This window comes from Meriones unguiculatus, chromosome 4 (genome assembly GCF_030254825.1).
Source record: "Meriones unguiculatus strain TT.TT164.6M chromosome 4, Bangor_MerUng_6.1, whole genome shotgun sequence".
Classification (NCBI taxonomy): Eukaryota; Metazoa; Chordata; class Mammalia; order Rodentia; family Muridae; genus Meriones; species Meriones unguiculatus.
The window spans coordinates 95627225-95649001 of NC_083352.1; the positions used below are offsets into that span (position 1 = coordinate 95627225).

General features: G+C 53.2%; 1 protein-coding gene across 6 annotated transcripts in view; it reads right to left on the reverse strand.

Moving 5' to 3' along the window:
• The window catches only part of Pxn (paxillin), a 48192-nt gene that overhangs the window by 4148 nt on the left and 22267 nt on the right, over positions 1 to 21777 (reverse strand). For 2 of the 6 annotated variants that reach the window (XM_021631789.2, XM_021631787.2), the window contains 6 exons: positions 7091 to 7317; positions 6685 to 6800; positions 6242 to 6378; positions 5952 to 6153; positions 4781 to 4916; positions 215 to 316 (listed from right to left, as the gene is read on the reverse strand). In XM_021631789.2, coding sequence (XP_021487464.1) covers positions 215 to 316; positions 4781 to 4916; positions 5952 to 6153; positions 6242 to 6378; positions 6685 to 6800; positions 7091 to 7150 — 753 coding nt within the window. In that variant the 5' untranslated portion in view covers positions 7151 to 7317. Of the gene's footprint in view, positions 1 to 214; positions 317 to 810; positions 1192 to 1395; positions 1663 to 2650; positions 3449 to 4780; positions 4917 to 5951; positions 6154 to 6241; positions 6379 to 6684; positions 6801 to 7090; positions 7318 to 8626; positions 8649 to 21777 lie in introns of those variants that run through there. The other 4 variants (XM_021631788.2, XM_060382553.1, XM_060382555.1 and 1 more) reach the window with 3 other exon arrangements.

The window sequence follows — 21777 nt, forward strand, 5'->3', positions numbered from 1 at the left end:
AGGTAGGCAACTCACAGCATAGCACCCATGAGGCCTTTCCATCCTGAACAGACAAGCTGCCCGAGACAGAAAGAAGGTACAGTGTCCTGGGGGAAGAGTGACAACATCAGCAGGCGCTCTCAGGGTCGAGGAGGGTTTCTAGCACCCACCTGGATGACCAAGCCCTCATGCCAACATGCCAAGCAAGAATGCAGACCCCAGCCCAAGCACTGACCCCTCCCTCGTCCTGCCCTTCAGGGCTGCTCTGCCTGCTGCTGGGGGCCCAGCCGGCTGCCCACTGCCGCTCTCCGTCCGCTCTCTGTTCCAGGCCGTGCATCTTAGATGGAGAGAAAGGGGGAGAAGACATTGTTCAAAAACTAAGATTAAGAAGAGGCCTCATTATTTGACAAAGGGTCAGAGGATTTGTCCCTACTGGCAAGAGCAAAAATTAAGAGAGAGAGAGAGAGAGAGAGAGAGAGAGAGAGAGAGAGAGTATCTCTAGAACAAAAGAACCTGAGACCTGAGAGAGGCCTGGGAGGAGAGGGAGACAGGGTGGGCATGGGGCACGGGTGAAGGTGGTAAACACCAAAGCCTTGACAAGTGCAGGCTGAGGTGGTTTATATTTTCATGTGTGGGGATGGCCTCCTCTGGTGACAGTACCTGAGGGAAAAGGCCGGGAATGGGGTGGGGGTGATTTCCTGAGGTGATGGCTACATATGGGCTCAGGAGGACCCAGGGTCAGGCTGTAAGGAAGGACTCAGCTAATGTGTCAGGGCTGAGGGTGGAGGACAGAGCCCTCTGTGCTTGTGTGGATTCGTGCCTCTGCAACACCCTCACAGAGTGGGGAGGTGGCTCGGGGATGAGGCAGGGCACAGGCGGGGCAAGTGCCAGGACCCCTGGGAGGCCTGCCTGGGTCGGGCTGAAGAGTGAGTCCTCATTGGTCTGGCAGCCCACAGACCGCACGCTGTGGGGTACAGGAGCGAGAGCAGGAGGGCTACGCCTGCCCTCCTCCTGGGGCTTTCCCCCTGCACTCTGGACCCCAGAAGAAGGAGAGGCACCAGCCAATGGCCCTAGACAGGAGGGACTGGGCAGGCTGGGCTGGAGAGGAGAGCTGGCCGAAGTGTGATGCTGGAGCAAAGGGACAGGAGGAGAAGGAGCCACAACAGAGACAGTTCTTCTCAGGGGGATGGGGGAGTCAGGAGGGTAGACCACCTGGGAAGAAGAGGGAAAGAGACAGGAAGGTAAGAATTCAGCTACAGCCAGGAGAGGGCAGGCAGTGACATGGCCAGCCTTGTAGCATTAGGCCATGAAAAACGGAGACCACCCCACCACCCCAAAATCCTTTTCAGCCAGCACTGGGGCTGGGGGAGCCTCCAGACCCCCACTTGGGCCCTGGTCTCGGCACTTGCTGGCTACCTTCTCTACCAGCTGCCCCCCGGCCTGCCTCCCACGTGGCTGCACAGTGATGACAACGCCTTCAGTCAGCCAGTCCTGGGCAGAGGGCTCTGCCAGCTCCTCTGCCTCCAGCTGGATGCCCAACCGGCCCTGCAGCTCTGCAATGAGCCGCTCCTGGGACGGGTTCCTGCTCAGGGTGGCAGGGTCCAGCCTGCGGCGAGGGGAGGGTTCCCGGGACATGGGATGTACGTGGCCTGTCTCCCGGCTCCTCCTGATCACAGAGCGGATCTGGGGGTGGAGGGCAAAGGTGTCACCATCCTATTCTGGACAGGTGAGGTATAATGCTGCTTAGTCCACACCAGAGGGTCACAGGGGAGGTTAAAACAGAACAAGGAAGAGCCAAGCTGAGGTAGGTGAAAGCAGGAAGCAGACAGGGCTGGCTCAGGGTACAGGCTAACCAGTCCTGTGATCCAGCACTCACTTCTAAATCAGCCTCTAACCTTGGACAAAATATCCCCAGGGACCTCAGTCTCCCTCTCCTTAAAATGGGATAGCAGTATTTCCCTGGCTTACCTCACGGGGTTGTCCCAGTAGTTATCTGATGTTCCTTTTCTCTCCCTCACTTCTCTTCTCACAACTTAAATAGGAAGTAGAGGCTTCTCTTTTCTTTACACCTTCTAACAGTACTTCTCCTACTTTATATTGAAACTTACTCATTTGCAGTGTTGGGGGAAATGGTAACACAAATAAGAGCCAGGCATGATGGCACACTGCTATAATGCAAGCCCTCAGGAAGCTATGGCGGGATGGACAGCTGAGAGGGGAAGGAAGGGAAACCATGTATGGATTTTATCCACTTCTCAGGAATTATCTCATCTAATCGTCTGGGTGATAATTTTAAAGACGAAAAGGCTGGGCCTCTGGGAGTTCCTTAGGGTCACATAGGGAGCAAGTGTTGCCAGAGCGATGTGTCTATGTGGGTCTCTGTGCTTCCCAAATGCATGCTTCTAAACCATTCTGTACATTAAAATGCCAGGATGGCTCTTCTAAAGAATGTCTTAAGCAAACAGGAGATGAGGCATCACTGCTAGATGGCAGGCTCCAGGGAGCAAGGATGGCCACACTGGATCACTGTCAAACACATTCCTGGGGCCACTGTCCCTCGGCACATTCTGCCCAGGCAGACACACGGATGGGCTGCATGCAGTTAGCAAGGAGTGGCCCACACTCAGGTCCTTCAGGATCATGTCTAGTGGCTGCACAAGCTGGTGCCTGCCTGGCCAGAAGTGGAGATCCTCTCCGAGGCGCTGGGTGTCCCCGTGGCCATGGCATGAGGAAGCTCCGGCTGTTCCTTCCTGGCTTCCAGAGCAGCTTCTGTGGCTCCTTCTGGCTTCCCTGGACTCTCGAGCGCCTGGGCTAGTCCCCCCAGGCTTCCCTGCTGGGGCATCTTCCCACCTAGCTTCAACTTGTCCCCTGGGACAGAACAACTGCTTCCCAGACCCCCTAGTTCTGACTGTGCCTTCTCCTGCTGGCCACATCCCTTGGTGAGAGTCCAGGTATCTGGGAGGACAGCCTGCCGGTCCACTGCCACAACAGCTGGCTCAGCCCCTTCCTGAAAGCTGTAAGCCACTCCGTGGGGAATCTCAGCCTGTGGCCATCTCCCAGTGGGAGCCACAGTCTCCTCTGAACAGACATGGTGGGCCAGTGGCCCCTGGGATACTGTGCTCCCAGCAGGACATGGAGTGTGGCTGCTAAGGTGCTCACTCATGGAGTCCATCAGGTCACTCTTAACTTGAGCCTGGCTCTTAGTGCCAAATGATTGCTGAGAACCCTCCACAGGACACCTTGAGTTTTGAGTGTCAGGGGCCTCCTCAGGACTGCCCAAATCAAGGCATCTGGGAGCCACAGATGATCGAAGGACCTGACTACTTCCTTCTGTGGAGATGACCTCTGGAGTGTGGTCTCCAAGGGCAGATTTATTGGAAGGAGGAGGATGCAGAAGGGTGAGGGGTGGGAATGGAGCAGAGCTGGGCAGCAGCCCCTGCGAGCTCAGTACCACAGCAGAAGAGCTAGTCTGGAGGAGAAAGACAAAGGGGAAGGGAAAGAAATGGAGAGAGGTGAGACAAAGGTGGTCATGGCCTACCGTTCTGAAAATTGTCATCTACACTGGCTGCAATGCTAAGTAAAGCACAGGGCCTTTGGAAAAAGGGTCCAATCCCAGGAATGCTTGTCTGAGCTCGTGTCCTCACACCTTAGGAGACCCAGGCATCAGACAGCGGCCACAAAGCCATGCTCACAAAGTCACCCACAGTAAGCACCATGGGGATTTATGATGAGGTGCAAGACAGGAGAGAGCTCCAAGGTCAGGCAGTTCTGGGTGCAAACCAAGGGGAAGCCGACAGGGGTGCCAGCTCCACCATACCATCTCCCAGCCCACTCCAGCTTCCCTATATCTGGGAGTCCATTCTTTAGGGCTTATCAAGAAGCAGTGGGGCTTTTCCTCGTGTGGCACGGTCTAGGGAAGCCACTGCAGCCTTTGCGGATCCTAAAATGCTGCCCACTGCTCAGAGCCATGGCAACAAGGCTTACAAGCCCAGACTCCACCCGCCACCCAGTCTCCCACCCCTATGTGAACTCCAGCATGAGTCCAGCTGACGGGAGGCAGGAGGCACCTTTCTGGGCCGAGAATGGACAGAATGCCTGGCTCTCTTCTCATGCTCCCGAAGTTGTGCCCCAGAGGTCTCTGGCTGACCCGCACAGAGCTGACGTCAGTGGCTGCCACAGAGTTCTGTCAGTATTAATCCCTACCAAGGCCCTACATCTTCCAAGTAAAAAACGTTGTGGACTAGCAGGCCTGGAGAGCCTGGGAGGGGAAGATGGGACACCTCACACTGACCAGCCAGGGACTTGGCAGCTTGGGTTTCCAACAGACAGGGCTCTGGGGATGCAGGCCCTTGAAGAACAAAGTGGAGGGTGGAGGGAAGCTGGCTGGAGAAGCTTGTGAATCCCATCCCCACGGGCAGAAAGAAAGCGGGTGTTCTGAGGACAGCCAGCGTGGGAGATACAGCTCTGGGGAAAGTGACTTCTCAGGCATGGGATCCTGATCCCACGGGGCTCAGCAGGGCACACCACCCCCCACCACGAGCAGCTATCAACACAGGGCTCTTTGTCCTAGTGTCCCAGCCTCCTGATCCCCTTGACCTGGGTGGCTGGGAACCAGGAGAGGGAGGAATGTCCCGCTAAAAGTGTCTCTGGTTTCTCTGCCATCATGGGCTGGTAAGAAGTTCAGTCTCACATACTATCTAACCTCTCTCCCCCAGGGCACTGTGGAGCCACGGGCCAGCCACTCACACCGAAATAGGATAATGGATGGGAGGGTAGAGAAGACAGAGGGGGCGCAGGGCACCTTAAAATCTGACAATGAAGCCATGAGCTCATCCAGCTCCCTGGTGGCAGAGGAAGCCGAGATTCGTGTCTGCTGCTGGCTGGAGGTGACTCGCTGTGGGCTGCTCATCTCACTCTGGTTCACAGTGATGGCCGGGCTGCAGAGCAGACATGGTGTCGATGGTGAGGCTCAAAGGGGATGAGGTCAATACCCCCTGACTCCAGGGAAAGCCACCAGCACCCAGCACCTTAGGGACCCCCATTCCTGGGGCAGGGCAATTGGCTAAGAGACAGTGCTGAGGTGAGGTGACCAGAAAGAAAGCAGGTGGCACAGACAGCACCCTTACAGGAAGACACCCCTGCCAGGGCAAGGGCAAGGCCACCTGTTAAACAAACGGAGCACCACCACGCACCCTCTACAGCACTGTACACAGACGTCAGATTACATGATGGTATCAGTAAACACTAACAATAAGACAGTCAGCTGTGGTGGCTCGTACCTCTAAACCCAGCACTCAGGAGGCTGAGGCAGGAGGATTACGACATAGTGAGTTCCAGAGCAGTCTGGGCTATAGAGTGAGGCCCTACCTCAAAATAAACAAACAAAGACCTAACACTACTAGGTGCGTCCTCTGAGTGGCAGAGCTATGAGCCAGGCCTCCCCAGGCCTCACACACTATTCAATCTCTCGATATTTACCTATGTGCTCTCATGCCCCTAAAAATTATCCTTTTCTGCTTAGCCAGTTTGCTTCATATTTTCGGGGCAATTGTCCTGGAACTCATTACAGGGCCCACCTGGGCCTTGAACGTGAGATCCCCCAAGCTTTGGCCTCCCTAATGCTGGGATCCTGAGCATGTATTTCCATGCCCCGCCTTGGCTTGTTCCACCCTATAGAGCTGGATACAGTAACTGGCACTGCCAGGATTTAAACCCTGTGGTACATCAGCAAACCTGTGCTAAAAGTCTTCGCCACAGATGCCTCTGCATGCACAACACCTGACTCTTCTGACTGAGAGTGGCTGGTGGGGCAGGGATGGGGCCCCCATGACTCACACTGTATCCCCAGGGCCCGGCAAGTAGCAGACACTTAGGAGGAACAGGTGACTCGAGGGCTAAGTCACGGGTACCACTGCCTGGAGCCTGTCTGGGCAAGACCTTCAAGAGCTTCACGGTGTGGGGAAAGTACTCACACAGGGCTGGGCACAGAACTCTCCAGCTCATCCAAGAGGCTCTCCACGCTGGGCCGTACATCCTCCAGGCCCCGGCCTCCATTGCGCTTTGGCTTTTCCTTCATCGGGGGCCCAGCTTTGCCTCCCAGGGGACTGTTATTCTCTGGGATGCCATAAAGGGGGGTCAGGGCTCCGGGAAGTGGGGGGCTTGAGTTAGCCTCATCTTGGAAAGAAAGAGACAAGATGTTTGCTCGTCCCTCAGTCCTCTAGGAACCCAAAGGCCCACAAGTGGCCTGGATACCCAATCGTACCTGCAGGGAAGCCTGGGGGATTATGCTGCACGGCGTTCAGTTCTAATAGCAGGCGGTCAAGTTCAGAGAGGTTGCTGCCCAGGGAGGAGCTCATCACGGTAGGCGATGGCTCTGCTGACTTCTGCTTGTTGGGGAAGCTGTGGGAAGCAGAGGAGAGGAGTGAGAGGACGTGGCAGGCCCCAGATTCTCCAAGCCCAAGAGGTGGAATGTTACAATCTCCTCAGCAAGAAGGCGGAGGGCAGGGAAGGAATGTAGTGAGTCGAGAAGGAAGGAAGCTTTGCTTCAGTTCCTCAACCACACAGACGCTGTGACAGCCCAGCGCAACGCTATGGGAGCCAGCTGACAGGCACAGGGCCTGGCTGGGGCCCCAGGGACCTCTGTAGTTAAACCTATGGCCCTAGAGTTTCCCAAAAGCAGGGCTGGGGTGGGGTGCTGGCCTCTACCTGTAAACGTGTTCTTCCTCGCCTGCTCGAGAACACAGAGAGCTAACGCCGTCCTGGGGGTTGGAGGCACTGGAATTTTTAGCACTGGAGCCGTACACAGGTGATGGGGATGGAGGCTGCAGAAGGAAGATTACTTAGACCTGTCCGGGTGGAGATAGGAAGAAGAGCCGGGACTCCCGGTGCTACTCACAGCCTGTCTCCCCAGGGAATTTCCACAGGCTGGTCAGGTGATTAGTGTGTGGTCACTGGCCCCTCACATGGTGGATGGGAAGGGCAGTGTATAGTTAGGGACAGCCCAGGGCCCCAGTCTGTTCCCCCAGCCCCATCTCTCCAGTGGCTTGCCACACCCTTCGCAGGCCAGCTCCTTTTACCCCTAAGTCCGAAGGCTTCTCAGATCCCCGCTTACCTGCTGGTGAGTGTATCTGGAACCACTAGGCTGCCACTGGTCTAAGGGGTCAAGGACCATGCCATTGAGGGCCTCGTTGGAAGGGGGTGGCGGGACCGGAGGTGGCACTGCAATCTCCTGGTAGGTGTGGTTTCCAGTTGGGTAGGAGTAGGGGGGCTCCTCCGACAAGAACACTGGCCGCTTGGAGATGTGAGAGGTGGTAGATTCCAAGTCTGCCAGGAGGGCGTCTGCAAAGAAAGCGTGTCCACTGGTGAGAGTCCCTACGATCAGTGCCCTGCCTTCCTGAGCCTGAAGAAATCCTGTCTGGCAGGGGCCTGCCACATCCGCAGAAGTGACCTGCAGAGAACACAGCACATCAGCTGCCTTCTCCCCAGCTGGGCCTGAAGTGCTCTGGGGTCTTTCTCTGGGCTCTGCTCCCTCAAGGCGTAAGTGCCTGGCTCTGCATTCCTCCTGACCAGGCTGTGCTGCGGCTGGTGTTAGCTGGAAATGCCTGCCTGGAACTCTGACTCCTCAGGGCGACTGGGAGAACCAAGGAGGCGGGAGGAGCCCAAGTCAAGTCCCAGAACAGGGAGGGGCTGGGCAGACAGAGACAGGCTTTCCCATCTGAGGACAGCAGGTGGCCCTGGGGTACACCTGTCCTCAAGCCAGGTAGGAGACGGAATTCCAAGCTCTAAGCTCCTCCCCAGGCTCTAGGCTAGGGGTAAGGTATGCAGAGCAGCTGGGGGCTGGCATGAAGCCAGCTCAGCAGTCGCCACCCCCTCAACAAGCCGGGGGCAAGGTTGCTCTGCTGACTGCCTCGGCCAAAACCTGGCAAGCAGCCGGCCCTAGAGGCTCCAGGGCCCCAAGACTCTATTTTTTAATTGCAGCAGGGGACCCTATTGGCAATCGGATGCAAGCTGCCATTACCCTGGCATGCAGTAGCTGACAAGGGGCCCAGGCTCTTGACAGGAAGGATACGGCTAGAGAGAGGGGCAGGAATAGGAAGTATTGATCTTCCTGCCTTATTCCTCCTGTCTTGGACTCTCCACAGTGCTATGGCCACACCCTCCTTCCCACACTGTTCACTGGCTTGTTCACTCTCAGCCTGCTGTGACCTGCTTCCCTGCCCCTCATGGGTGACAATCACAAACGCAGTGGCCGCACTGACCACCACCCATCTACTAAGCACCCTTCGAGGCACTGTACACACAGTCTCATGTAGCCCTTCTGCTGACCTAAAAGGCTAGAACTAGTCTCCTTAGTGCTGAGGACTTGGAAGCTAGGGGCACCTGCCCCAGGTAACGGGGCAGGAAAGAGCAGGGTCACATGACTCCCCAGACTCCCCAAGCCTACAGGAGGCTGCTGTGATTGCAAGGAGACAAGGTGGTGCCAAATCTAAGCTCTGACTGGGGTCAGTCTCATCTTCCGTACTGGCAGCTCCTATCCCAGCCCCACTCCTACAGAGAAAAGGGAAGCAAGAGCCTTACCGAGACCTAGGAAGCGCCATACCTTTCTCCAGTGGCCCTGCTTACCTGTTACCAAGGTGAGCACACCTACCCCTGGCTCCTGTGGTAAAGCTGGAAGAGAAGCTGTTCCAAGGCTCAGAGTCTAGCCTCCTAATGCTGGAAAAACTTTGCTCCTGCGGCCCTTCCTGTCCCAGGTCCCCTGGAGGAGCTCTGACTTCCTGCCTCCAATAAACCGGAACTACAGGGAGTCTATATGTATCTAGGTAAGAGCACAAAAGGAACTAATGTCCAGGGCCAATCCCAGAGGCGTCTCTAGGGCCACACCTGCTGTCCACTTCCTCTGAGCCCAACCCAAAGTTGGGTGGAAACCCTTCGACTGTTGGGAAACCCTGCAGGGTTCCACAGAGCAGGCAACAAATACAGCCCTAGTGGGGCTGGCAAGCACCTCCCGGGGCCGGGAGCTTCACTGTGGCACTTGTCATCCTCCCCAACAATGTTAACACAGAGGGCTAAGCTGAGGTCCCCACTGCCAAAGCTGACTAAGGGACAGCAGCTCCCTCGGGCTCCAAACACTCCAACAAAGACAAAAGCCTTCCCTGCTAGACAGTGAATCAGGGATTCCATTGCCCACTCATCGACTCCCTGTGCCGGCACCCATGCTGTGATCCTGTGTCTGGCTTTATTAGTTTATGGGCTGGATTCTGGCTTGATTTCAATTGTTTTTTTTTTTTTTTTTCAATTCTGTTTTTATGGTGCCAGTAACAGAACCTAGAGCCTAGAGCCTAGAGCCTCCTGCCTAGTCAACCCCACCACTAACCTACACCCTAACACTTAGGGTTAAGACAGGGTCTTGTCATGTAACCAGATGGTCTCAAACTCAATTTTCCTGCCTCAGGCACCACATTCAGCTTCCATGAGCTTTTTTCATGTTTTCTTTCATGTGCATGTATGTGTATGTGTGCACACGTGGGCACACAGGAGCATGTGCACATCAGGTATGCTGTTTTCTCATGTGCTACTTTGTTTCTGTAGACTGCCTTTTTGCTTTTTTTTAAGATTTGTTTCTTTATATTGTGTGTGTCTAGTAGTTTTTTGTTTTTGTTTGGTTCAGTTTTTTTGGAGACAGAGTTTCTCTGTGTAGCCTTGGTTCTCTTAGTACTCACTCTGTAGACCAGGCTGGCCTTAAATTCAGAGATCTACTTGCCTCTGCCTCCTGAGTGCTGGGACTAAAGACATGTGCCACCGCGGGCTCAGAGACAACTCCATGGAGCTGGTTCTCTCCTTCCACTTTTGTCGTGTTCTGAGTTAAACTCAGGTCACCAGGCTTACAGTTCCCTTACCCACTGAGCCGTCTCAGCAACCCATCTGTTGTTGCTAGAGACAGGGTCTCTCTATGTAGACCAGGCTGTCCTAGCACTCTCTATATAGACTGGGCTGGCATTCTTGTTCTTTGAGCTAGGGTTTTGCTGAACTGGCCACCGAGTTCCACCTGTCTCCGCCCCGCAGCACTGAGTGTACCCTGCCACAGCAGGCTCTTTTACATGAGAGCAGAAGAGCTGCGCTCGGGCCCTCATGTTTGCACATGGCACACTTTATCCACCCAGCCTTCTCCCCAGACTCTTCCTTCCTTGCTTGCTTCCTTCCTTCCAACTATGAAGAAGAAAGGTTTGGGGCCAGCAAGATGGCTTAGCATGCTTGCTATTAAATCTGATGACTTAGATTTGATCCCGGGAATCCAAATGGCAGAAGGAAAGATGACTCCTGCAAGTTGTTCTCTGCCCAACACACACGCACACCGCACACACACCCCACATACATGCACAGGAGCACGCTCACACACACATACCACACTACACACGCACGCCCCTTGCACCGAGTAAAATATAATTAAAAAGAAAAAGAGGAGGCTGGAAAGATAGCTCAGGTGCTAAGAGCACAGACTGTTCATGCAGAAGCCCCAAGTTTGTTTCCAACACCCACAACAGGCAGCTTAAAACAAACAGGCTCTGGGAGTTTCCAAAGCCTCACGCCTCTGTAGGTGCCCGCTCTCTCTCTCTCTCTCAATCTCTCTCTCTCTCTCTCTCTCTCTCTCTCTCATACACAGGGGCATATAACTAAAAATAAATCTTACATACAAGAAAAAAGATCCATCAGGTTTCACAGAGAAGGTATATGTATGTGGAGAGCAGAGAGAAGGACGAGGCTCTGAACGCAGGCCTGACAGGGACTACTGACCAAGGTCTTTAAGGCCCAGTCTACCCAGCCAGCTGTCTGAGTTGATTCCTGAGAGATTCCTCCACATTAAAACACTGGTTACTCTGGCAGAGGATCAGGGTTCAGTTCCCAGAAACCATGAGGCAGCTCACAGCTACCTGTAACTCTAGGACCAGGGGAATCCGGCACCCTCACTTGCACTCTGTGGTCACTGCACAAATTTAGTGCATTTACATACATGCAGGCAAAACACCTGTGCACATAGAATAATTTTAAAATTTACATTCATTTACTATTTATTTGTGTGTACTTGTTCACAAGCATGGAGGTCAGAGGACAGCACTCAAGAGCTCATCCCCTCCTCCCAACCTGTGTCAGGGGCTGCACTGTACATCTGAGTTTCTGTGCTGGGGCTGCAAATGCATACCACTGTCTCTGGGTTTACATGCTGGGGATGGATGGAACTCGGCTGTCCGGTTTGCCTAGCAAACGGCATTACCCTCGAGCTATCTCGAGTAATTCTTACCCTGCAGTATCAGTGAGAATGTATAAGGGCTAGCCTGCAGTGAAATTCATTAGTGGCAAATCAGGCCTAGTTACTTTGTGACATCCAGAAAAAGGCCCTCCTCAGCCTTTCCTGAGTAAAACCAGCTTCAGCCACAGAGACAGCCTAGACCAGCGCCACAGACTGAAAAAGGAGCATTCAAAGCCCAGTGTGGTGGTGCACACCTTTAATCCCAGCACTCGGGAGGCAGAGGCAGAGGATCTCTGAGTTCAAGGCCAGCCTGGTCTACATAGTGAGATCCAAGACAGCAGGGGCTAAACAGAAAAACATTGTCTCAGAAAATACAAAAACAGAAACAAAAACAAAAAAAGAAAGGAGCATTCAAAATGCGGTGTGTGCCTCTATGTGTGTATGTGATGGGCACATGTGTCTCACTATTTCTCAATTTCCTCCAAAAGTCTGCCTGCCTCGGAAAGAGGAACTCCAGCAGTACCTACACCAGCACAGCTCTGACAGGGCTTCCTCTTCTCTCAGTACCCTTACCTGGTCAAGCTTGGTGGCTTGAGCAGGACTTGGAGTTCCCATGCCCCAAGGCACCCCACATGCTGCTAAAGGAATACAAAGGCAGCAAAACATAGTCTCTGAGGCTCCGGGTCCTGTGCTGTAGAACGCCCAGCATTTCCCATAGGCCACAAACCAAGTAAGGGCTGAAGTCCTCAACCTGCTCCCTTGGCTTGAGTAAACAAAGCCAAGAAGCTCTGGCAAAGCACTCCCCACGAAGTCTACCACGAATCCCCCAGATTTTAGCCAAGGCCACAACCTTTTGCTGGCTCTAAATATACGAGGGGTGCTGGAAACTCCTTCAACTCACACCCCAACAGCCCCTTCCTTTAGTACCGAGATCAGTGATCCACACCACCTCCGTCCTGCTTCTCAAGGGCTAGGGACGCTTCAGCGTGATGCCACTAAATTGTTGGGTCCAGGCCTGACACCACTTCAACTCAAGTCCGGGCCAGTAAACACAGAGCCAGAAGCTTGACCCCCACGGGAGAGGGAAAGCAGAGGTCACTGCGCAGGACTGTGCAGCCCTGTGTATGGAAGGACAGAGAAGGGCAGCATGCAAAGTACCCAGCAGGCCAGGGGCAAAAAAATCACTGTGCTGTGCACTGTTGAGTAGGAGTGTGGCCCATCACCCGCTGGCCACCAGGGGGAGCCATTGGTCCATACCCTTCCTGCCATCTGGAGGAACCGCAGGGAACCACAGGATTTTCTTGCTGAGCTGGGGAAAGACTAGGGAGTCCCCAGCTACAGCGAGAAGTTTCAGTCTCAGGACAAGCTGGCTGACCTAGAGGCACCAGGCTGGCATATAAAATGTCCTGGACGCCAAGGACCTGGGGAATGCAATCAGGGACATTTGGAGGGGCAATCCAAGGGTGGCATGACGTCCAAGGGCTCCACAGACCCAGAGCGACACATCCAGACACTTCCACCACTCTGCAAATGCAGGGAACAAGCACCCCCATTTCTATTTTACAGCTGTGCCTGGCTCAAGCGAACGCTTGAAGCAAACACCAGCGTCAAGGCAGGAACCTGCGCGGGGGCAAAGCACTCAATAAAGACAGTCAGCGGGATTAGGGAAGGGCTCAGCGGTAGAACTCTTTTTTTAGTTTTTAAATTTTATTCACTGGATGAGGAAGAGCATGTGCATGCCAAGAGATGACATGCAGGCCAGAAGAGCACTTTCGAGAACCCAGAGATTGAACTTGGCTGTCAGGCCTGATGGGAAGTACCTCAGAACTGTTAGGCAAGCCTGGGTTCAACCCCTAGCACTTCCTCCCTTCCACCCACCCCACCCCCCACCAAAAGGACCACAAAGGGGAGAATCAGTGAAGCCTTCCCACCCCCACTCCCATGCAGAGCAAAGAAGTCAGCTGGGGCGCTTCCATAAGCTGTGCCCCTTCTGACAGTCCCCAGACCCCAAATCTCAGGTAGGTAATAAAGTCTGTCAAAAGTCAGAGTCCTGGTACTTGCCAAGTGCTAAGAGGGGTTAGCTAAAGGTCCACCCAGGATGACTCAAGTTATGTGGAAGGAGTTGGGCCCCAGCCTTTCCTCTCACTCCCCTCGGGTCGTTGGGCTTTACAGCTGGCACGTGGCCTGCTCACTGGCTGAACTGCTTGGATAGGGGTTTGTGCCTCAGCTTTCTTGCCTGCCCCACGTTTCCAGGAATGCCATCATTTTAAGCACAGGATTAGGCTCAAACAAGAAAACAAGCACAAAGCGCCCTACTAGGCACTGGGTTTGAATCACGCCCCATCAGCAGATGGGCGGTACTGGGCAGGCAGGAACTCCCCAGTAGGACCCCGACTCTGAGGATGAAGAATGCTGTGTCTACTGCTAGGACAGCAGGCAGGGCATCATTCTGGCCAAAACAAGGCCGTGGAGGGAAACCTATGCCGGCTAGTCTTGGTGTCCACTTGCCTGGAATTAGCTAAGACTCAGGCAGCTGGGAAAACCTGTGAGGAATTTTTCCTTAATTAAGTCATTTGAAATGGGAAAACCCACTTTAATATGGATTTTTTTTTAAACTAGTACCCTCTGGAAAAGCAGCTCTTAACCACTGAGCTACCCCTCTAGCCCCAAATTGGGCTCTTCTGAGATGGGAAGGTCCACCCTTAACCTGGACCACACCATCTGATGGCAGCCTACATGAAGGACGTAAAGGAAGGAAGCTCGCTCTTTGCCTGCTTGCTCTAAGTCCATTCCTTAGCGGCATTGGCGCCTACTTCTTGGGGATTCTTGCTTCTTGCTGTGTACAGGATAAGCACTAGGGAAACCAGGAATGTTAGGCACACAGGCTTGTCTCTAGGGAAAGGATGTGTACCTGCTTTTCCCCCAGAATGCTGGGACTGGATGTCGTCAGTAGCCTGGTGGTCTGCGTCAGGTCAGGCCAGGCCACATCCCAATCCTCCAGACTATTATGCTTATCCCAGACTCTTCCTCCCTAGTCTTTATCTTGAGCATTGTTTCTCAATCAATGACACCCATCCCCAGGGGAGATGTCACATTACTTTGCAGCTTGGTGGCCTCTCAGATGACCTAGACCATACCACACCCTCCCTCCCTTAAGCTATACAACAGTTAGGATGGTTACTCTGCCTGCCTGGCATTTGCGGGGACCCACACTGGCGTCTGCCTGACCAGCTTGGACGGACAACCTTGTGGACTAAACAAGTGCTAGTCTTGGACCTTTTGATGGTAGACAGTCATTGTTGGACTAGCAGGAGCACAGCTGTTAGCCACTCCGCTAAGTCATCTCATACATATATATCCTATATATATATGTCCTTGGCTATATGAATATCCATGCACTCAGTGTCTGAGTTCTAATACACCTCTCATCAGATCGCTACTTCTCACGGCTGAACAACAGGCTTTGAGCCTCCTTTCCCATCCATTTCTAGCTGCAGGCTGCCCTGCCTGAGCCCTCAGCACTCCAGTGTCTACTGCCCACACTGCCAGGCGTAGCACAGAGACAGAGCTGGTCCTCAGGTCCTCAGGGAGGCCCACCTCACCGTGTCTTGTATCCCTGAGGCCTGGCCAGAGACAGTCCACATCAGTTCTCCCCAGCAGCTTCCTGAAACAGACGGAAGGAGCAGCCACCTGAGCACCTGGGCAGCAAGGAACTGCCCCAGCTGAGGGCGTTCCCACTGCAGTCTGCGCCTTCGGTGTTGTGTGAGACCTGAAAGCACTAGATTCCCAAGCGCCCGCTGTCTGGACCCAGAGGATGTCTACACAGCCTGTCTACCCCGTTATGCCCAGAAAAGGGCTCAGTCCCCTGCTACTCACCCGAGTAGCCCGGGGAACCTAAGTGTCACAGGGCTGCAGGGCCCTAACAGCTGCTCAGACAGAGGGATCTAAGCAGTGAGGGGGACTCAGGCTTCCCAAGGAAGGAGCTATGCAAACAGCAAGCAGAGCTCAGGGATGGTCCACCATCTCACCCCTTTGGAAGGAGGGAGGAGCAGGAAGGCAAAACTGCCCCACCTCCCATGTCTCTCAGTCCCTGTCCCCTCAAGCTGCCAGAGCACAGAGCAGTTAGAGTAGAGGTAATCTAATCCACAGCCGGGTACTTTTATTCAGTGAGTAACTCCCCAGGAATGGGGAGCCGGGTATATTTATCCTGTAACAGCCCTGTCCTCAGGGAAGGCAGCTGTGGCCAGCAAGTACCAATCCACAAGGAAGTCAGATCTCTCTGGCCCTACCTAGCCTAGACACCTAAGGCCTTAGTAGGAATTCAACCTCATAGAGGGGGTTTCCCTCACAAATTGGGCTCTACCCGCATCAAACTGTCACCTCTCCAAGAATTAAGCTCTGGAGATGGGCAGCCTTACTCTGTCTCGCCGAAGAGAAGGATGGGAAAGGACAGGAACAGCCAGTGTAAAGGGGGAGCTGGGGTGTCGTGCTGCAGCCCAGTCTGCAGAGGGCCAAGTAAAATGGGCACAATCTGACTTGCCCCCGTTTCAAGTTCTGAGGAGGGAAAACAGGATTAGACCAGGTTTATACAGCACCTCGAGCTCCTCGAGACTCTAAATCCAAAGCACTGCTATTATCTGAATCCCAGACAGGAGCAGCTCTCCTCAGTCAATACCACAGTGTCACTTAAATATTTAACAGCCGTGCCTGCAGGTTATGAAGATTCAACCACCAACCTTCCCTAGCTGATTCATGCCTTGCTCAACAGGAGCTGCCCTGAAGGAAGTGTGGGCTGGGTGACAAACAGGAAACCAGGGGGAAAGGTCTAGTTTTCCAGGCTGCAGCAGAAAGGGGCCGCCTGGTCCAGCTGCTTCTTCCCTGCTCCCATGTGTCTGAGGCTTATTTCTAGTCTTGAGCTGAGTCCTGCCAGCCAGAGGCTCACACAACCTGAACGTGCGGGCAGGACCCTTTCTTAAGATGCTTGACAGGGCACAGGTGAGCAGAGACGGGAGAAAATAGAGGCTGGAAGGCTACTGTGAGGTCTCTTGAGTTCTAGACAGAAGCCCAACTTTACGAGTACCCCTCTGACTTAGGTATGCAGCACCCACACAGGCCCCACCCACAAGGCCGCAGCTCACCAGGTTCCAAAAGTTATGGAGCAGGTGCCCGGGTTCAGTCCAAGCCCCTGTGCTGCCTGCTGCCAGATCCAGCCACACACCCAGGTGAGGAAGCAGCTACCTCATACCTTACGAGCTCATCATCAGAGCCCCACCCCACAGGCCCCAGAAAACCATGGACACATTTTCTTGGTCAGATCTTAGGTACCTCTTCCGCTCACCCAGAGACTCTAAATCTTTTTCTCCCCACCTCCACCCAAAACAGGGTTTCTCTGTGCAGCCCTGGCACTTGCTCTCATTCTGTAGACCAGGCTGGCCTCAACTCAGATCAGCCTGTCTCTGCCTCCCAAGTGCTGGGACTAAAAGTATGCACCACTACCACCTGGCCGACTCTAAACCTTTTAGGGTCGAGTTGAGGGCCCTCCCGCAGGCCCAGCCCACAGTTCCTTCAAAGAGTGAAACAGATTCACACATGAAAGAAGGCAGGCTGGAGCCCAGGGGATTCCTGTCCTGGAAATGTCCCTAGTCTATTCCAGCACAGCTCCAGGCCCTTCCTGCAATCTGGGCTCTTCCAAACACGAGTCTGCAGCAGGGCAGGGCGGCTCCTCGGCTGCTCCCCCTGCTAATCACCAACAGAGGTTAGGAGGGGCTCCACAGTGAGTCATCTCGGGCCCCACAGAGATCTGAACAAAAAGTTCAAAAGTTTGCCTGTTTCTGGGATGAGCTATAATCTTTCCACAGTGTTTATGGATTTACAGGCAGCAGTTACTCTACGCTTTTACTAGTCAAATTCTGACTGATGAACACAGCCTGAAACTACTGGAGAAAGGCTTCCTCCTCTTGTCAAGCAGCTGGCTTCTGCTCCTCTAGTTCCCAGGTATAACTGGTCCCCAAGCTACATCAACTCTCCCTTCCCTGGGCCTCCCCACACCACATGTCACCCTTTCTTTCTGTCCCATGCTGCCAACAGTAAGGTCTAGCCTCGGAAACCAGGCCCAGTCCCTCCCCAGAGTCACCTGCCCAGCTTCTCCTGAGCCCACTCCCAGTACACAAAATGGAGGCCTCTCCTCCCACACTTTCTGCTCTGAAGCTCTGGCTCCTTATACAGTTCAGGTTGGCCCTGAGCCTTTGCTCGCTGGGCTTCGCCTCTGAGTGCTAAGATAACAAGTCTACAGCACTACTCCCAGCTAAAAGCCCACACCTTCTGTGTGGGTCCTACACTTCATCCTCGCCCCTCCCACCAGACTCAGGCTCTCTTCCTCCCTGCTACTCTCTGGCCTCTCACAGAAGGGCTAGGATGAATGTGCCGAGAAAGGGGCAGTCACAGTACAGCCCCTGGCTAGCAGGTCCTCGGATGCTCAGTCCCTATACAAAACAGTAGAGTATCTGCACATATCCTGTGCACATCTTCCCATGTGTGTAACTGTTTCATTTGTTTTGTGTCAAGACAGTGTTTCACTGTATGACTCAGGCTGGCATCAACTTTCAGTCCTGACTCAATGTCCTGAATAGCTGGGATTACAAGCATGAACCACCATGCCCAGTATACTTGAACACTATTTTGTTTTACATTTTTTAAGGATTGTCGAGATGGCTCAGCAGTTAAGAACGTGCACTGCTTTTGCAGAGGGCCCAGGTTCAGTTCCCAGCACCCTCATGAGACTGACAACGACCTGTAATTTCAATTCCAGGGGATATGAGTCCTCTTCTGGCTTCCTCGGGCACCAGCCATGCACATGGTAAGCATATATATGTGTACGCAAAATAGTCATATACATAAAAATAAATCTTTTTAAAATTATATTACATTTTCTTTATGCATGTGTGCAACTTATGGAACCCCTTCTCTCTCTTTGCACTCTGTGGGTCTCAAGTAACTTAGGTGACCAGGCTTGGTCACAATGTCTCTGCCTGCTGAATTGTCACCCTCACCTGCCTCTCAATGGAACACTTGGGAAAGACTTTTCGTTTTGCTTTGTTTTATTTTGTTTTTGTTTTTCGAGACAGGGTTTCTCTGTGTGTAGCCTTGGCTGTCCTGGATTGGATTTGTAGACCAGGCTGATCTTGAACTCACAGAGATCTGCTTGCCTCTGCCTCCCAAGTGCTAGGATTAAAAGCATGTGCTACTATGCCTGCTGAAAGACTAATTTTTAATGTTTCTGTGTGTCTGTGTGTAGGTATGCATGTGAGTGCATGTTCTTGAAGAGTCTATCAGGGCCGTCACATCCTCTTGGGGCCAGAGTCATAGGTGGTTGCGAGCTGACAAGGGGGAGTCCTGGGAACCAAATTCAGGTCCTCTGCAAGAGAAGTACATCCCCTTAACCACTAAGCCATCTCTCCAGCTCCAATAGTTGTAATTTTAATATATTTTTCCTCTTTCTCCCCCAGTGCTGGACTCAGGACCTCACATAGGGCAAGAATTACACCACTGAGCTATGTTTTCTGGCTCAGAATACTTCGGCGTGTGTGTGTTCGTGAGTGCACACATTGAGCGTCTTCACCAACAATATCAACTGCAGTACAGACCTCTCCAGCCTCCATTCTGCTTGTCATCTGGATGCTCACACCTCCAAGAGACAAAGGAAGAGAAAAGCCCAAGAAACCTTAAGGAAAACCCAGAAGGCCTTCTGAGGACCAAATTAACACAGAAGCAAGAAGTTTAAATCATTGCTTTGAATCAAAACAAGCAAGGCAATGAAATGGCAGTGAGACAGACAGAGGCTTCCAAGCGTCACTTGCACACACTTTGGTGCAGTTTCATGCAGCACCACAAAGCCCCCACTGTCCACACATAAAGCCACCCTGTACATACCAGAGATTTGGCTGCTCTGGCATCACTGGGGACTGGGACAGTCACACAGCTCTTTGTAACCCTTCTGGTATCCCACCCCCAGGGCACTGTGCTACAGTGGAAACAACAGCCTCCCCAACAGAGCAGCAGATGACTTGGAACCCACTTCTCACTAGCTTGGTGAGCATTTACTAGACTGTTAGGAGCTTCTGCTGACTACTCAGATGCCTCATAGAGCTCACTGTGAGTGACGGGCGAGAAAGCATGGAGAAAGTCATCCTGGTGCCTGGCAATAAAATAAATGTGGGCCTCCCACTTTAACACAGAGGAGGCCCACAATAAATAAATCTGCATCACTGATTTTCATGTCCCCTGGAACAGGGCAGGGAGGAGCTGGAGCCAGGAACTGCAGCCAGGGATCCTGGGAGCTGTGACAGGTCGTCACTAACTCCGGCCTTCTTGCTGAGCAAACCACTGACCTCACCCCTCTAATGCCTGGGGCTCATTCCAAGTCCTCCTTAGAGAACATCAGCTGAGCCCAGCAAAGGCAGGACAGAGGAGCCACAGAGAGAGAGGGCCACTCGCCCCACTCCACTCTCCCCCACAGCTGGGCCGTGACTTTGAACCTGGAGCTGCCTGAGCTCTTCCGAAGACCCTGGAGAAGTAAAGCCAGGAAAGAGCAGCTACTGCCCCGTCACAGAGTGAGTGCCACAGGGGGACCAAAGATAGGGCTACACAGCGAGACACTGCTCAGGAAGAAAGAAATTACCCTTCTGGAATGTCATGGAGAACAGCTGGAGGCTGAGACCCAGTGAGTGAACTCAGTAGCCTCTGAAGAAACCAAGATGGCAGATCACTAGAATAGTGTTACCTACCACTGCCTACCATCAGCCATAGCCTCTTTCCGTCCTTTTCTTCTGGAAGGTTCCCTGTTCTAGCCTAACCTTTTGTACACCAGGTCACTTGCACAAGTGTTTTCCTCCTGGCCTCTAATCGCACTGCAGCTGCTCCCATCTGAGTACTGCCAAGCAAAGCAAGGTTCCCCCAGGCACAGAGCTGCAGCCTCACAGACCAGGCCACAGGCAGATACACTGGACTCTCCTATACACACCAAACCAGTCAGATATGGATGACACAAACAGCTGGCTTCAACTCCCAGGCCACAGAGTCAACATGGATGTTCCCAAAGGACTCACCTAAGCGCATGCTCTCCTACACACACATAAACAAACAAATACATACACACACACACACACACCAAAACAGAGAAACAAAAAACCAGGTAGTTCCAGGTTTGTCTTCTGTAAATGCTATTCCCCCAAGGGCTAGGGTAACAGAAGATTCTCCAGCCTGACAGGCAATCAGTCATGAGTGCAACATCACCCACCATTGGCCAGCAGGTATCAGGTACTGACTTATGAAACAATCTCCTTTTACTTTGGGAAAAATCAATGTAAGTGGGCTCAAGATGACTCCATGATGCTCTCATCTGCATGTGCCTGGTGTTGAATGAGAGAGGCTCGAAGAGAACAGGAAGGACCACACACACCCCTTGGCACCAGAACTTGAGTTGAAACAGCCATCTTGGATGGCCAGGAGTTCTAAGAAGTGAGGAAGCAGAGGAAGAAGCAGGCCAGCTGCCCAAAGCATTCCTGTCATCAACCCTCAATGACACTTTTGCTTCCCTAGAGGAACTGACACCATCTAGCCCCGGGTCCTCTCAGTCTCACAATTTTAAGAAACCATCTGCTGAGTTCAGAGTTCCAGGAAATGCTGGGGGGCCTCTTGACAGCTGGTGTCACCACAGACAGTTGGCACCTCCTGAAAAGGAGCATCCCACATGCAGAAGCTCTTCGTGCCATCCTGGTCCCCCTGTCCATAAGCACACCACACCTGATCTCAGGCAACCCTAATTTAGCAAGAGGCCCTGGTGGGAGGACAAAGGACGGAGGCCTCCAGCCACGGTCCTGAAAGCAGATCTCACTAGAAGGGAAGCGCCTCTCTGATTCTTAAAGCGGGAATTCTGTCTCTTCCTGGAGAGGGAGGAAGCAGATGGTGGCTACAAAGTCATACTGGGAAACCACAACAGGAGAAAATGGGAAATATGCTGTCCTGAAACAAAATGTGTCCAGGACCTCTGGGCTCAGTGCGGCTAACAGAGCTCACATGTAGGGGCAGTAAGATGTAGGAACGAAGGATAAAGTATAATACAATCAAAATGAGGCCATGTGACCAGCCTGCAAGGTGGCCACCAACCCCTGAGCTGGAGCCTCAAGCCAAGCAGATGCCAGCCCTCAGGGTACCCTGACTGAGGGAGTCAGTGCAGTGAGCTCAGAGGCCCCTGCTTGGGTTGGCTTGGCCAGCCTGCCCTCCCAGCTGGCTTCCCCAAGAGACCAACATGGGGCAGAGCAGAGTGGGACCCAGTACGTCCCCAATTTGGACGTTACTGCAGGAGACAGTCTGGAACTCAGGGAATCCAACCCAGCAGAATGGGGACAGATGGCAACAGCAGTGTCTGGCTGTAATGCCCAGAAATATCACACAGGAAGTCCCCAGTGTACACACAGGGAGCATTCCAAAAGCTTGTTTGGAAGTTGGATTTGAACCAGAGAGACAGTCTTCTAAAAGAAGTCACATTCTGAAGG